The 18,518-nt window shown below is 37.1% G+C and overlaps 1 protein-coding gene across 1 annotated transcript; it reads right to left on the reverse strand.

The window, feature by feature from the left end:
• Window positions 1-337: 337 nt before the first annotated feature.
• LOC114466926 (extended synaptotagmin-1-like) lies at window positions 338-18,063 on the reverse strand. The gene is given in 19 exon segments (XM_028452801.1): window positions 338-355; window positions 609-758; window positions 873-959; window positions 1,033-1,104; window positions 1,199-1,294; window positions 3,492-3,581; window positions 3,814-3,862; window positions 4,033-4,115; window positions 5,024-5,200; window positions 5,359-5,397; window positions 5,399-5,473; window positions 5,475-5,484; window positions 8,735-8,790; window positions 8,870-8,959; window positions 9,026-9,098; window positions 10,371-10,444; window positions 10,768-10,902; window positions 14,027-14,068; window positions 17,246-18,063. Coding segments are annotated over 19 exon segments (1,734 nt in total). The 5' UTR covers window positions 17,564-18,063.
• Between the last annotated feature and the right edge of the window lie 455 nt (window positions 18,064-18,518).

The raw sequence follows: 18,518 nt of genomic DNA on the forward strand, positions 1-18,518 counted from the left end.
AGTTCGATACCACTTGCATAACTGTAGCCTCAACTAATAAAATTGAAAGTGTCTATTGGTACGGTTCCCGTACAGACAACCCCCGGTGCTATTGGTACGTTTACCGAAGTACACGTCTTAGGGTTAGGGCTAGAATTAGGGTTAGGTTATAACCCCATATCGCAACAATTTTTAGGGTTAGGGTTAAGTTTACGGTTAGGTTTTGTCCTAAACTGGCCAATGACTGACTTTATCACGTGACCTAAACTGGCCAATGAGGGGTGCTGCGCATGGATAGTATGTAGGTATATTGATACGGCAACCGTACAAATAGCTACTGCCAATTAGATTTGATTGATCATTTATGGCAGTTTGGCTGTGTAAAAAGTTAGATGTTAATAGCACCATGGGTGTGTACAATAACTTTACTGTATTAGACACACTGTATTTGAAGTTGTTGATTTAACTGTGGTAGCTGCATTTTTTTTATTATTTATTTTTACAAAATATGTATTGTTCTATGCATCTGTATGACTCTGCGTTAATGTTTTGAATATTTGTGTCATTACACTGCAGCATTTGCAAGTCAAAATTGTAGATTGTAGACAGTACCTATAGGAATTACATACCCGAAGCACGATTTTGATGTAAATGCGGCTGGCTAATCCTGAATTTTCCAGCTGGAACCACTGATCCATGGTGAGTTCAGGGGCCACCAGAAGACGGGTCAGAGGAATTGTCAAATTGCCCAATGACTGAGCACGGTCGTCATCTTTCACCTTATAACATACACATGATATAGATTGTGGGATTTTACCAGTGACAATGGCATCACAACTTCTGTTGATTGAAGGAATTTAAGGTATGGATTAAACACGTTTATCGTGCCGTACCTGGATGTCGATGTCTTGCTTGCGGGGATCCTGAATGAAAAAAGTGAAGGCATCTTCCCACACTGGGTTGTTTGTGCCATAGCAAGTCTTTAAAGAATATAGGAAGACAATCACGATTTTCAGCTTTTGAGCATGAGAAGTGTGAGTATATGTGTCCTACCTTGCTCTCTTTAGTTGTATCCTGAATAGAAATCTGCACCACTGGGCTTGGGTCCTTATGACCTTTTCTCATCTTTAAGAGAGAAAAAATCAAACCAAAAATGAAGTGAATTATTAACTATTTATTACATGAATACATCATGTGGTAATGTAAATGATAATCATACAGGCAGCTCATGGGCTTGGTCCAGATAGATGGCCAGGATAGCAGCAGAGGGAGGATCAGCAGTCTTAGTGGTTAAATTCTGGTTCCTCTGAATCACCTTAAAAATAATAAACAGGATTGGTGTGAAAATGGAGCAAGATATTTATTGTTTAATGAGCTAAGGATACAAAACATAAATGCATATATACAGTATATTTTTACTAATCTGGTGTTTTCTGATCTTAACTTTATTGTCTAACACAGGGGTCAGCAACCTTTACTCTACAAGGAGCCATTTTGCCTCATCTCACCTGGATTAAAGTCCTCCTGGAGCCAAAAAAATACATTCTCAATGAAGACAATACAGTGAATTAAATTCTATACAGTTAAAACGATATAGAATAATGTTTGATTTCATTTGACTTGATCATGTAAATGCAAACTTGAAAACAGTTTAAAATAAAATTGACATCAAGAAATAAAACAGTATCTTGCATCTTCGAATAACACAATGTTATATAAAGAAGATTTTTTTTAGTTAATGTATTTTAAGGGCCACAAAAAGTAAATTTGATAACACATGATCATGTGGTCAACACGTGCTAATTGCTCTTTTCTTGTCACACATTAAACATGCATATTTAATCAGCACATTGGTGGTTAAATGAATCTGTTCCCACACAATTAAAATCTCTATTTTCTTCCAGAATAGTGTTTTTGTTGGTTTAGTTATCTTACCAGGGATTTAGAACTTAAGGTCAGCCACAGGTGCAGGAAAGTTAATGTTGCAGGAGGTGAAGTAGGAATGTGGCTGAGTCATTGCACAATGTGATTTATTTTAGGTTAACAAATTGTTACTGTATATCTTTTATTTGTCATTAATCATTAATAGCCTCTGTAAAAAAAAACAAAAAAACAATTCATTTCAATAGTTTTTTTTTAAACTATCGGGAGCCATTGCAAAAGAGTCAAAGAGCCACATGAGGCTCCAGAGCCGCAGGTTGCAGACCCCTGGTCTAACAACAGAGAACCAAATAACCAAACTTTATATATATATATATATATATATATATATATATATATATATATATATATATATATATATATATATATAGATTTAATGCAAAAATATCATTTTTAAACATCACTTTTTTACTTAAGGAGTCAATATATCATTGTTTAACATCTCTATGCTGTCTAGATGTAATTTATGTATTAGTAAACTTTCTTTTTCCTGAAATTGTGAATTTCAGTTTTAAAGCTGCAGTTTGTAAGTTTTATTTTGTTTTATTTGGTAAAAAAATCCATAATCATCTTATGATCTTGTATTGTAATCTATATTGTAATCCAAAGTGTTCTTCGTGGACAGTGAATCTCTGCTCCTTCTCCTGGCTCTGTTAATGAGCTTTAAAAATACAGTCAGAAATCTTTCTACCAACAGGGCGATCCCATGAGCTGTTTTAAGTGTTACGAGCTGCTCGTCAACAGTCGATACGCGTTCCCGAGAGTAGGGACAGTCCCATGGCTCGACATTCCACACGGCAAATCAAGAGGAAAAAGGAAGACCGAGGTGGAGAAGCAACAGAATAAAGGCACAAACGTGTTCAGGAGGAACGCTGTCCACAGAGTCGGTCTGTGCAGCGACCTGTGAGCAATCTGCTTTCAGTCAGTGCAGTTTGCTCTGAGTCAGAGAGAGAGAGAGTGAGAACAGGCTGAATAAATAGCTTATTAAAAATGATCTAAGGAGGAAAGAACAGACCCAATTCATCTGCAGTGTGGGCGGAGTGTGTCTGCTCTGATCAGCTGAGATCAGCTGCTGCTCGGCTGCTTGTGTTTGAGGAGCAGGGGTGACTCTGAGCCTCCTACTATCCTCACAGCAGCGAGTGATACGTGCGTCCATGTCTCTAAAACATCAGAGAACTTTCCAATAGCACAAGATGAAGTTCCTACATTTGTTACTAGTGGAGAAAACAGTTGCAAAGAGTTCCACAGTGTGCGCGTGCACGCACAGCTTTAACTGATGTAAAATGCACATTAGAATTCCTATTTTTTTCCTATACTCTGGCTTGTTGCTCAAAGTTGCCTAATCTCACCTAAAATGGCATGATCTTAATGTTGATATTTATACTCTGTTCCAATGTTTTTACTGTTTCACTGAAACATTTATCAAACTGTCTGTTTCACTGGTTTTAAATCCTGCACTGGTTGATTTTAATTTATAATCTTTGTCTAAATGTTGTAATTTTAGGAAACTTTAAGGGAATTTTAAGTAACAATATTGATGCACTGTGTTCTATGGAGTGTCATAGGTTTACCTCAGTGAGAATGTCAGCAGAGGACAGCAGGGACAGCCACTCCAGCCTGAGGTGGACATTACCAGAAGGGACGTCTCTCAGATTGAACCACTGTGTAAACAAACAGAGGTTAGATTCAAAAGGGCATTTGCTCCTTTGACTGAATTATCAAGCCTCAGCAGGAAGGAAAAGACATCAGGAGATTAGAGGAGATCACGAGAGTGCACATGACTCTGAAGTCATGTGATTAGTGCTTTCCTGGGCAGATGTTATTTTTTAGAACAGGACATTGAAGTGACTGATTTTAAACTGAATTTGGTTTTGAATAACAAGCTATACTCACGTCATCAACAACTCTGGCTTTCTTTACAATGTCAAGATCCACCTTGACCCTGAAACATACACACAAAGAAAAGACAAGCAGAAAGACTTCAATAAAGTCATAGAAAAAAGACACACAATGGCTCAAAATATCAAAGGAATCATGGTTCAACACCACAACAATCTAGAATGGATGTGATATGAGAGGCACATGGTGATACGGTGAGAATGAATAAGCTACCTCCCCAGGAAGTCATCCTGGTCGGGGTCTTTGTCAAACACTTCCACTTCCAACTCCTGACCAGGTACTTCATGGACAATCACCTGACACAGACACAGACACCAATAAATGGAAAAAATACACAACACGCACAACAAATCTCAATATACACGCACACAAGCACACTAGGGCTGAACGATTTTGGAAAATAATCTAATAGCGTTTTTTTTCCTCAATATTGCGATTTAATATGCAATTATTTTTTCAAGGGCCTCTTGTCATGTATTTTTCAAGCAAGCAATAAATCAATCTGTTTTATAATAAAAAAAATTCAGATTTATTTAAACAAATTTAAATAAATAAATGTAAACAAATTTAAATAAATAAATTTAAACAAATTTAAATAAATAAATTTAAACAAATTTAAATAAATACAAAATATACATTTTAAAGCACATATTACAACAATAAAGCAAACAAACCTGTGGCTTTACCTCTTCTTAAACACTCTCTGACTTACCTTAACAGTACAGTACAAGACAAAATAAAAACAGCCATTGAGATTAGAAAATCGCGTTTTATGATATCTCGATAATATCGCAAATACAATTAATCGTTCAGCCCTAAGGCACACACATCACAGAAGGGAATGCAAACAAAATCACAATGGGAGAACTTTTCACTACTGTGAAAGGCACAGCAGATGCAGACATGTTTATATTGCACTCATAATTCATAAAGTGAGGGACAAATAGTGTACTGGAGCAGTTTTCGTGAGCCATGCTGATCTCGAAAACAGCAGCTTCCTGTTAACACAGAAGAAGATAAAGCTTCCGGAGAACTGTTTATCTCTGAAGCAACAATGACATATTTACTATAGCAGAGACTCGGAGTGATCCTATCAAGGAGGCTGACGCTAAGCTACATCTGTGATATAGTCAGTGCAGCTCTTTGATATCAAGGTGAAGCAATAAATTTAATACATTTGTTTCTTTATGTCCAGCTCTTTTACCTCATACATCTCCCTCCACTGTGGATTCAAGTTGCTGTCCACGTGATGAGAGGTGAAGATCTGTGTTCCAACTCGCAGCACCGCGTATGGGTCGGACTTTCCATCGATAAGGCCCTTAATGACTGTGTCTTTGGCAGTCAGGTCCTCGGCCTCCAAGAGATGTATGCGCACAACACCCTACAGTGTGTGCACATGTGCAGAACAGCATGAACACATCAACAGAATATCACTCGATGCGTGGTTTACTGAGACAGAACTACATTAGTCAGATGGAGAAATATGAGTGTATTAGTCCAACATTGGTGCATTTTCTTTGAGGTTGTTCAGACAGTTACCCTTGGGAGAGGGGAGCGGAGCTGAGCAACGTGCAGGTCCAGCCACCAAGGGAACAGTGAGACGGTGTTGGGTAGCACCAAGGTGAGAGGCTATTGCATCCATTATCATAGTGTCCCGACATGGCACTGCAAATGCACGCAAGGATAATGTTGGGAACACACACAGAGAGGACATGAAGACGTGACTGATGACCACGTGTACATGCATTAATAACATGATATCATCATGTTGGGCAAGTTTCCTCATAAAGAGGAGACATACACTACAGACTAGAGCAGTGGTTCTCAACCTTTTTCAGACTGCGACCCCCAAAATAAAGGTGCCAGAGACTGGGACCCCCACTGTAACTGAAGGTGATTGAACACAGACATGAACATTGAAGAACAGTCATGTGGAGACAGGGCCATCTATAATGGGGAATAAATGGGAGAGATTTTTGGGGTCCATCCATAAAGTCAGCAAAATGATGGTCCATTGTTCTATGAATCTGTGATAACACATTTATTTATCTGAATAATATCCACTGTTATCCAGGAATTTTATTATTATTTGGCCATAGTATATAGTCATTAAAGATATAAATCCTTGTCTTAATCAGAAATAAAATGGATTAAAAGTGACCAAAAATGGTGGTGAAATGGAAATTTTCAAAACTATATAAATTGGTTGAAAGTTGCAAATTAGAGTGCCAAAAAACAGATAGAAAAAGTGGTAAAAAAGGGTTCAAAGTGTCAATATTGGAACAATTGGTAGGATTAATTAGTTTTAACTGGTAAATAATAGGCATGACAAATCATAATTATGGTTAAGTTGGTATCAAATATGATGAAAAGAGGTTAAAAGTGACAATAATTGGGCAACATTAAGTAGAAAAAGTGGTGGGAAAGGGTTATGATGCTGAAAATGTCTTGAAAGTGGAAAAGGCGTTGAAATTTGATGGAGAAGTGGCAGAAATGGGAGTAATGTAGCAAAAAAGCATTAAAAAGAGCAAAATTATGGCATGAAAAGGTGATGAAAATAGGTAAACAAATGGCCAGTTTGGCGTTGCAAAAAAGGGCAAAAAAGTTTCTTGAAGACATATGGTGACACCCCCACCCAGTGTCTTGCAACCCCAAATAGGGTCCCGGCCCCGAGGTTGAGAACAACTGCACAAGACAACAACATCTTCAATGAGGCTGTTCTTATATCCTCATATATATCCTCATGGAAATGTGTTCTTATAATGGATAATATATATCACACTGATATAAATAGATATTCAGTGATCAACAACTAACAACTGTAACATCATAAAGTTTTAACATCAAAGACTGAATCAACACGTTTGTATTAATTATTTATTATATTAATGTATTATGTTGTTAAAATATGTATTTATGAACAAAAAAAACAACAACAGTGAAAATCAGAGCTACTAATGCTAACTTAAACAGGCGACTGTAAATGCATGCAGAATAACTAAAGCTGTAGGACAAAAACGTGTGATCATTTCATCAAGAAATACATTTTTTTTAATTTGAAAAGTTAATCTGAAAAAAATTCCGTCAATCAGTTGATCATTTTGAGGAATGAGAGACAAAGTATGTCTCTGTGTGGGAAGTTAGGAGACAACCAGGCCACTAAAACAATATAAATAAAAGTCATTATATGTGATTAAATCCTTTACTGATTTAAGTGACTGAAGCTAGACTAAAAATTTTAAAAAGTTAAATGACTATGTTTGAAATGTTTAAAAAAAAAAGACACATTTAATCAACAGACTAAAATTTAAGAGTGAGTTTAATTTAGCTGATAAAAAAAAAGGATTAGTTTGTCTCTGTTTGTTTCAGTGAGATTAATTAATCTATTAAGCACTTGAACTGTAAATAATGTTGAATTTCACAAAAGAAAACTCTTCAACGGTGGCTCTCAAACAGTTTTAAAAACGTTTTTTGTCAACTGGAGCAACGGTGTCACTTTTATCTTCCAGGACCTTTTTCGATCTGTCACTTCAGTTTCACTTTCGACAGGAAATCAACCAAACCGCATAGTTTTCAAATCCTTCTCTCACAAAAGACAGAGTCAGTATGCTTATTACTACACAAGTGCACAAAGAGTAAGAATTGAATGATTAGTAAAAACATTATGCCATTGGACCCTATCTTTAATACTTTTAGTTACAATCAGAATATTAGCAATAGTCTAATTTAACAAACTGCTGTTTGGTGCATTTAGGTGTGTCATCTAATTGTCTTAGGTTTGTTTAGAATTTAAATTCGCAAATAGAAATTAGATGGAATGGAAGTCAATAAAATACAATTCAGCATTAGGAAATAAATTAAATTTAGCATTTGACTGTTGTGTGTACATTTGCAAAGATTTAGGCTGTGCTTGAAATGTCCCACTCTGTATTATACACTACAAACTCAATGAGAATATATTGTCTACTATATACTGAGTATGATTAGGAGGATGACTGTTCACACTGAAGTATACTTCCAAGTTTCCCAAGATGCATTTCGAGCCTACAATGACCAAAAAACGCACTTGATTCGCCACCTTTGAAAGTTCTGAAGTCATTTTAAGCGAGAAAGTGACCAAGTAGAATATCAACACGTGGCCGTTTGATCCATAAAACATGCATGTACACATTTCATTCCGACATTTTGGAGATTTTCTGAGACCCACCATTGTGTTACTGACAAAACTTCTGGTTAACTTCAAAACAAGAGCCCTATTTACAAAAGCGTTAAAAAAAAACTACTGGAAGACACGAAGAGATGCTTTTGATTTTTTGCTTGAAGCCAGTGTCATGTACTGAGTGCGCATCGTACTGAGGTTGTCTATGCGCATATATGCACATCCGCATCGGAAAATGAATTTTTGCTAAAAAAAAACAACTATTAATTTTTGTTTATTTTCGTTTTCAAAGTGAATGGACACGTGTTTTATTTGTTTATTGGATTATGTTAGGGTTAGGGTTATAATATAATCTCAGTACGGAAGTAAACTCAGACCGTGACCCCGGTCCCAGGACGACTTTACATTCTGCTCGCAATGCATCATGGGGCGGTTGAGTATGACGAGTGTGCCCACCGTGCATACTTAAAAATGCCCTGATATAGTATGCATCCGGGTATTTCTCCATGGTTTCATATACCATCTAATGTGAACACACTACATACTAATTTTGACGTCAGACTTGGTATGAATTGTATTAGTCTTATTAGTATACGATTTAAAACACAGCCTTAGACTTCAATAATGCTCCTTGCCCTTACAATTAACACAAACATCTGGCAGACAAAGCATGTCACTTTGGCCTACTGGTTCCAACTGGAAAAGGTAAGTTAGAGTTATTCCATTCACAAACATTTTAAGGTCATATAAACTTACTTCAGCCCAGGGATATCCAACAGGTTGGTGAGTCCTGTCCAGTTGATGAACAATTTCTACACAAATCAAAGTTAGATATTAGGGAGGTGAATAAGGCTAAGCTGGAGCGTCTGACGTTGTCATGGAAACACTCACAGGTCTGCGAATGAAGAACATTGTGATGGCTCCTATCAGAGGGATGTCTCCAATCAGAGGCTCGAGAATAACCCGCAGCTTTCCATGAAGCTACCACAGATAACATGTAGCTTTTAATATCACTGGAATGCTCTAATCAGACTCAATATGGTTTACCTGTATTCCCTTCACTCCAGCTTTGCAGAAGTACTTTTTAATTTCGACATTGATCTCAACGTCTCCGGCGTAGCTGTGACAGGGGAAAGGGTTTATTGTAAATATATCATACTCAAGTAGAAGTACTGTCACTTGATTGAAATTACAAGTAAGTCATAAATAAAATACTCAAGTACAAGTAAAAAGTATCTAATGTAAATAGTACTCAAAAAATAAAAGTTACTCGTTACTTTCACCCCCATGTTTATTGTTGGTAATAAATCTTGCCACGGTTCCCTTGCATACAGTAAACAATAAACATCTCATGTGTAAAGTTAAAAAGGAGGGGAAAAAATCTTGGACAACTGGAACTTAGTTTATTTTCCACAAGGCATAAATAAGTGCAATTCTTTTTAAATAAAAAAACACTCGAAATTTTGGGCTCTAAGTATAGCTATACATTTATGAAAACTCTAAAACTGAGGAAAATAAACCTCCATTCAATGCTGTTTTGACACCTTGCATTATGTTTCATTTGGTTGGGCAGCTATGATTATATATATATATATATATATATATATATATATATATATATATATATATATATATAATATATATATATATATTGTGTAGTTGTTCTGATCCCAGTGTTCCATTTAAATGAAAAGTTACTGTATTTTATGATTCCTATGTTCTTTGTCCTGTATGTAATCCTTTTGTATATTGTTTTGTGTCTCGCCATGTCTCATTGTTAAGTGTGACATTTTATTACATCAGCCTGTCTAGGGACAACAGATGGAAATTAGCCGTTGGCTATAATCTGGCATATTTACATTTTTTTTGAATGATCATTAATATGTACTGTCCCTACTTAAATAAATAAATAAATAAGTTAAATAAATAAATATTTGATTGTCGTCTGGTCACTTCATTTTTTTGTAGTTTCACAAAGTCTGTTGATCATTTTAAAAGAAAAAATAATAACAATTTACTCAGCAATGGTTGGCTGTAGGAATGTAACAAATCACTGTACTTAACATACTTAAGTACAAGTTAAATTACTGATTTAGAAATATACAAAAAAAAAAGTACCCATAAAAGCAACTCAATTACAGTAATGCGAGTTACTTTCACCACTGAATTTTACTTTGGCCAGACATACTGAGCTGTTTACACTTTCTGTACTGAAAACCATGTCACGGGAGGACTGACGACAACACCCTCTGTGGTGGCGTGCTCGCTGTCACTCGAGGCTACTGTATGTTTTGTTCTGTTTTATCCTAATTTATCTGACTTGACCTGACAGCTCAACAAGTGGAGTAAACAGTAACACACATTATGTATGATAAGTTGTGGGTGATTATACCTGATGAACAGATCCAGCATGACTTGTCTCTTATCTTGTTCAGTGTGAGCTTTAACACCGACCACCTTCAGTGCCTGTGAACACAGCAGCTGCTTTTATATCGAGAACAGTGGAAGTCAGAAGATGCTAGTCAACCCTCTGGAGAACATTAGCTTTGCACAGAATGAAAGACAGAAGGATTCAAATGAACACTGCAAACAAACAAAAGGCAGTGAACGCAATTGGAATATTACCAATAATTTACACTATTGAACACTGAAAAACATCTTCAGCTCATCACACTTTGCAGTACCTGGTATATTTATTGGATTGCAATTGGTGCATGCGTTTAAAAGCAGAGGATGAATCATTGTGTTAGTTAAAGGCCATGTACAGTAGATATACTGTAGTATTGTACCTTCTCTCCTAAGTTGACTTTGGTGAAGCTGAGAGTCTGTAAGTGAATGCTGGAGGCACGGATGGTGGGAGCGATGGTTTCCACCAGTAACTTCTCCAGGTACTGGCCTATAAAGGGCCAAGCCTGCTGAAGGATCTACAGATGAAACACAACACAGTCACTCAGTGTTTTCCTACTGATGTGGATAGGATTAGAGCGACTGAAAGCTGTGCTCCCCATGGGTTCCAGCTCTGGAACTCACTCACTCCTGACCTCCGAAACGCAGATTCACCCACCATTTTCATATCCAAACTCAAAACCTATTTGTTTAAACTTGCCTTCTCCCTCTGATTGACATTTTTCCACTGAACTTCCATTATTGTCCACCTTATTTTGACTGTATTTTTTGTTTTCTATTGTTTTTAACCTGTTTTCTATTGTTTTTAAACCTGTTTTTTTTTTTTTACTGTTTTTAAACCTGTTTTCTATTGTTTTTAAACCTGTTTTTTTTTTTTTACTGTTTTTAAACCTGTTTTCTTTTGTTTTTAAACCTGTTTTTAAACCCGTTTTCTACAGTATTTTAAACCTGTTTTCTACTGTTTTTAAACCCGTTTTCTACTGTTTTTTAAACCGTTTTTTTTTTTTTTTTTTTTACTGTTTTTAAACCTGTTTTCTATTGTTTTTAAACATGTTTTCTGTACGGTGACCTTGGGTACCTTGAAAGGCGCCTTATAAATAAAATGTGTTATTATAGTTCCTAGAAAACTATTATTTTAAAAACTGGCTTAAAACAGAATCCTCCTTTGCTTCCTGTTGATCTGAAACAGAATTTACTAACTGAGTGATTTAAAGTGATTAAACTAGGCTGATAAAGTGTTCAAAAGGAAAAAACTAAAGGCTACATAGATAATATTTTTAATAATAGATTATATTATTATTATTTATTTTGTACTTATTATGTACTGGTGTCTCTACTGCAAAGGTAAATGAAATTAGTTATCTGTGTACATCACAATAATTGTTCACTTTTTGTCCAATTTTTTAATTGAATTTTATTTTCTAAACTGCTTTCAATACTCTTATTGCTGTCTACCATATCTGTATGCAAGTTTTACCAAAATATGTTTTAATAAGAAATTTATTCAGCTCCCCTTTGTAAAAAAGAAAAAGGAAATGACAAACATCCAAATATGAATTACGAAGCAAGATATACATTTTTGAAATTTCAAATTCTAATTTGTCAAAACCTGTTAAGTAAACAAATAAAGGACGGTAAAGATATTACCTCCTTAGTGGAGGTAATGATTCATACACAAAACAATAACAGCAATAATTCCTGTATTAATGTACTAATTTTTTTTCTAATGTGGCCCTCGGATCAGGAAATCCCATTTTTGTGGCCCCTGCTTTGATAAAAGGCTTTTTAATTTATTTCAAACGAACGAATAAAACAAATATGAAAAATGAATGAACAAATCCCAACAGAAATATCTATAAACTAAAATAAAAAATCAATTTCATTATAATACACCTTTGACTTGTTCAACCAGGGACAGGAAGAAGCCCAGGCTGATCAAATCCTACCCCCATTTTTCACCATTAACAAATGCAAAATCCAATAAAATACACTAAATGGACAAATACTCCAAATAAATACTCTAATCGAGCTATTAAAAATAACAGAACAAAAAAACAAAATGAACATGCGTATTGTACTTCTCAAAGACATATCGTTTGCACATTTTTAAAAACTGCATTTTCTTCATACTTTGATCATTTAATCAAGGCCGTTCCACAAAACTTCCTCTCATTTCCAATGATAAACCAATGAAAATGTACAAAGAAGAACATCCCTGCATGTGATTCACAGTGTGAAGATACATTGTGCTATTGCTTGTGGTTAAAAGAATATAAAATGTTTAGAAGTGTCCTGATAGAGCCATAATCTGCAAAGTTTGAATAGATCGTGTTAAATTTCATTATGGATGGATGGATGCATGGATGGATGGATGGATGGATGGATGAATTTTACTCAGTCTAAAGATGATAAATTCTACATTTCAGTGTGAAGAGTAGTGCAGACGTACTAACTGAAGCTGGTTACTCCTGGTCTCTAATAGTAATAGTTAAGGATGTCCCGATACAACTTTTTCACTTCCGATACAATACCAATATTGCAGCCTTGAGTATTGGCCGATACCGATATCAATCCGATACGATATCTGCACGAATCATGTATACTTTTATTACCTATTTTGTAGTGTGGAATGTTCGAAAAGGCTTGATCAAGTGATGTTACTCAAACAGAGAACAATAGTCAGTAGGAATGATAAAAACTGACCCAATTATTATTAACCAATTGGTTACATACACTTTAACCTTCAACATAATATCTACAGTTTTCTACAGTTGAATAAATATAATATAATATAATATATATTGGAGGTTTTTTATGCAGTCTGATATTCGTTTTCTGGCTGATATCGAACCGATATTCGATATCAATATCAGATCGGGACACCCCTAGTAATAGTAACAGTCTAACAGTTCTTTATATCCTTTAGTCTGCATTAATAACGATGCAGTAAGGAATCAAGTATCGACTATAGTCAGGAAGGCATCAGAGAGAGGAAAAGCAAAAGATGACTTCAGCAATATTCCATCCCATAATCCATGCTTCCATCAGTGAGTTTATTATAATCGTCCCTCTTAAAGGGCGTGAGGTATTAGTATTCATCTCCACACTTCCTGCTGCTGCTGTGAGGTTACAGGCCTGACAGAGACAGAAACACAGCCATTCACTTTGAGTCACTCCTCCGTCCTCTTAATTACAGCAGCAGATAATCTGCTCTGATGCTGAGGCTGCAAAAGGGGCGTGGCCCTGGGGTCCACGCCAGCATTATTCATCTGAATAATGAATGTGAGGCCACGTCTAAAGGGATCAGGGCATGATCGTGAGTGACATACAGGATGTTGAACAGTGCTTTGCAGCATTACCTCTCAGATGTAGACTGGAGTTTATTATGGCCTGGTGCGTTTCATCATTAAGTGTGTTTACAGGGGGATCCTCATGTCATCTGGGTACAGTGAAAGTCATGAACATCATGTGATGGATGAGGTGGATTATCTGGAATTGCCTGCTGGAGTGAATGTGTGTGTGCGTGCTTTGTGCTGAGTGACATGTCAGCCTCACCATGATAAGCAGGTATAAAAAAAACAATAAACATACAGTATGCATGCAGTGATATTATGAGTCTGAGAGAGACAAAAACAAACATACCTTATTGAGCCACTCCACTTTTTCCACATCCGGGAAGTTGACCTGTGGACAGAGACAGAGACTTAAAACATGACGAGTCTCTGTGAAATGCCCTTAAACTGCTAACAGTGTGGGTTTGATTCTCACTAAAACACATAAAGCAAATGTGTCAAACTTAAGGCCTAAGGGCCAAATCCGGTCCTTTGGAGCATCCAATTTGGCCCACAGGAGAATGTCAAATCAACAAAGAACATGAATTATTGTGTAAACTACCAAGTAATTCAGTTCTAGGTATCTCAGCCTCTCTAAATACACAATTTCAATAAAATTTCACAGTATTTGCAGGGCCAGCAGTTTACCCATGCTATTATCCAAGTATTTCACAAAAGTTCCCTAAATTAAATAAAAATGAATCACAAAATAAACGGAACATCCTACAGGAACTGTCATGTAGTGCTTTGATATTGTTGGTGCCTTACATACTGTACTTTACGTATTGTTAATACATGGAAATGCAAACCAGAGCACATTAATTCGGAAACTACTTGTGTTCCTCCCTAAAATCTGTGGCCCACTTGAGATCAAACAGCTTCATAGTTGGCCCCTGAACTAAAAAGAGTTTGACACCCCTGAAATAACGGATCCTTAAGCCTGGTCAGGAGCAGAAGATGATATTCATGTTCTTGAAACTAATTATTTCAGAAGATACATCACATAATACACATATACTGTATACATTAAAAGTTCAAGTGAGAAGATTTGGCTTTAAGATAACACTTCCAAGTAGGGGTGTACATTGCTATGTATCTGACGATACGATATGCGTGTCATGATACAATCTATCCCGATACTAAACGATACTATAAACATCGCTATATACCCTTTACAAGTACAAAATGGCATGAAAGACAATTTATTTCATTTTTTTTTTAAGTAAATGGAAACTAACTGTAAATCAAGTACAAATATTAAAAACAAGTGGTATGTTTATCAAACTGTCAAATTAGATTTTTCAAAAAAGTTTAACTTTTGCTTCTACAACAGATTCTGGTTCTGTTACGTAGTAATTACATACATCTAGAAAAGTGCTCAGTATGTTTTATTAAAATAAAGTGCAATAAACTTCCAAGCTAAAATGCATTGAAGAGTGAGATAGTTTAACAAGGTCTGATGTGGTTCACTCTGACACCTATATGACCGGGAGTTTACGTGCTAGGCACATGTTAATGCAGTTAAAAATATATATTTTGACATTTTTTGGATCAAAACAATAAATGCGCGGCGTATCGCGATATATCGTCAAATCATTTTTTTTTCTCATACTCTTACTTCCAAGTCTTTCTGTTTTTCCCAATGTGTAAAACTGTTTTGTAACACAACAATTAGCAAGAAATGTCGTTTCGACACTTGTTTTTTCAGGAAGCCATTACACATAAGATAAGTGTCAGATATGAGATCAAACACACACACACACACACTGCTGCTCTCTCTCCAGATATGGTGGTCCTCATGGCCACTCCTCTGCTCTCCTCCAAAGGCTGTTTATGACTCATCATGTTTTTGGAGCCCGTTAAGGTCAACATCAGCCCCAGTTTAGCTCAAAGGAAAGTAAACCCTCAGAGACTCTGATGCTGGATGAAAATGTTGGACCAGAAGGCATTCTTATAGATCATGTGATCTACTTTTACACTTAAAGAGAACTCATTTGTTGTGGTGTTTCACATTCCTCAGTGGCAGGAGTTCAGATTAATTCCCATGGCACTGCACACTGCAAGTGCTGAGGACAGCAGGGAACCAGAGGACCCAATGGGAACCAATGGGAACACTGCACACATTTAGAGAGACGGCCACTCAGAGAATTGCTGTCTCACAGCAAGAATTTGACAAATATGCATCTTGTCCTTGAGTGTGTGTGACTCCACAGTCTAACACAGAGGTTTCCACCCTTTTTTGGTTCATTTTCATATAGCACAAATTTAAGATATTTTTCTTTTCTAGAATTTGTTTTTTTCATGTTTGTTTACAGTGTGTTACAAATACAAAGTGGACCAGGATTAGTGCACAAAGTGACAAGATGAGCCACTTCAGATATTTCTATAATGCATTTTATTTAGACTAGATTACATTTGGAAAAAGTTTAAGTATAGAACACAGTTGTTTGATATTGTGTGTGATGTGTTTAATTGAAAACGACTAGTACTATAATATAATTTTAATCAGCAATTTTTTAAATTTTTTGTCACAATTACTAGACCAGGGGGTCACCAACATGGTGCCGGTGGGCACCAGGTAATCCGCATGGACCACAAGAGGTGCCCTAAGGCCTGTTCTTACAGGAGCACTATAGTAACCAATGAGCTTTGTCCAAATTCATACTGCTGCACTTGATACGTTTTTGTATTAAATGAACCATTTTTAAATGTTTGTTTTCATTGAAACAATGAGATAAATGTAAGTGTTGCATTTAGAATTTTGTTAAAGAAGTTGCGGATTGTGATAAGCTTTGTTTTTAATAAATGCAAAGTGGATTTTTGTAAAATATTACAAAATTGTTAAAATGTTACATGTTTTACGATTACTTAGACTGAAAATAAAACGAAAATGGAAAAAAAAAGCATTGAATGTTGAAACATTTCCTACCTTTTTAAAGTACTGCTAGTTTGATTTACTTATTATCGTACACTTTAATTAAAGTGAACATTTTGTATTAAAGAAATGTATATCAAACTTAGCCCTTCGGATTATTCACTAGCTTTGTAGTAGCTCGCAGTTTCATAAAGGTTGGTGACCCTTGTACTAAGCATTTCAGGCAACCCCATTTTAAACCCAAGCGACCTCACATTGGGGACACGATCCAAGGTTGAAAAACACTGGTCTAACATGTTAATAGGAATGAATGTGTTTTACTCTGAATTACTTTCTCTTTCAATGAACTCATTCCCTATTGCTCTTATTAAATTCACTGGGTTTTCCCATAATCTGGATATACAGTAGCTGAGAACATGGATCCAGATAAGTGGAATCATATTAATAGAAGCACGAAACTGAAATATTACTGACTGCATTGAGAAAATGTGCAAACCCAATCTCAATCTACTCCCTGGAGGAAAGTGAAGTCAATAAGATCCTAATTATGGTGCAAAGTAGCTTTAATGCAGCTGGGATCAGCCTCACATCTGGTGCAGATGTGAGGGGATTTGCTCCCTGCAGAGTGAGGACTGTGTGTGAGACCATCCTTACCCATGGAGGTAAGTCCCGCTTGGCTCTGAACACCATCTCAGTGGTGAATTCCCTCTCGTTGTCCAGCAGATACATGGCAGACTTCAGCCTCATCACTTTCTCCAGCCGGCTGTGTTTCCATCCCATGTAGACCATGAGCCCCAGCAGCACCACGCTGATGCTGAAGCCGTAGTATCCGGCCAGGTAAACGGGCAGCAGAGCACACAGGCATTTGGCAAAGGAGCACAGCATGGTGAAGGAGCGCACACCGGGTGGCTGGTGGCTGGGTGCAGGCTGGGCTGCGGGAGTCGTGCTCGGCTCTGCATCAGTGGCTGTCATGGTGAGATCAGACCTGGCGATGATCGGCTTCTACCTGCTTCTTCCCCAACTTACCACCGTTGTTTCTATTACTACAACCACCCAGAAAAGTCAGCGGTGTATTGCAGGCGTCATGGTCACGACTTGTCTTCGAGGTTGTCCTGTAATGGGATATTCCTCCTTGGTTCATGTGTGCGTAAAGCTGGTGTGGGTGAGCGCAGCGCAGCGCAGGGCCAGGACCGGAGAGGGCGGGCTTCTTCTCACGCCAAATCCAACAGAAACCCGAGAATTCACTTGTGGCGTCACGCACCGCCCCGGGCGCTGTATTTCTCAGCCTTCGTGTGATGGAAAGGGTCGGATATACATGACATTGTTTGGTTTGATTAGGATGTTTGTTGTCAACGTGTAAACGAAAACAAGAACACACACGGCTGAAACATATACAGCCGTGCACGGGGCTGTTAAACCCGTTATCTGGGCTTTACATAACCGGATCTACCGTTGCGCGCGCAAGTGTCGCTCTCCACTGCAGAGCTTACCAACAGGTTCACACACACACACACCCACACACACACACACACGCACGCACGCACGCACACACACACCTGCAGAGACTGATCCTGCAGCAGAAGGGAAACCCAGTGCATGTGCGTCAATGCGCATTGTGCACATGCATTTTCACCATGGATCGTTGCCACCACAGACTATCTTATATCTTATCTTCTATTCTGGGCTTTATTCCTGACTGTGCACAGAGCTTCTGTTTAACCAGCCCAACTCATGGTTGCTTGGATACCGCCTATGTGCTTTACTGGAGGCTGAGAGGCTCGGGGTCCATCATGTGCAGCAGAGATGAGAGTGAAATCAGCAGCCATCATACAGTCATGATGGCCTCTGAGTCACTATGGAGGACATAAATGTGCACCACTCAGCTTGTTTGGATTCAAAGATTTATGATACCACATTAAGTCATTCG

Source organism: Gouania willdenowi, chromosome 7, assembly GCF_900634775.1.
Source record: "Gouania willdenowi chromosome 7, fGouWil2.1, whole genome shotgun sequence".
Taxonomy (NCBI): Eukaryota; Metazoa; Chordata; class Actinopteri; order Blenniiformes; family Gobiesocidae; genus Gouania; species Gouania willdenowi.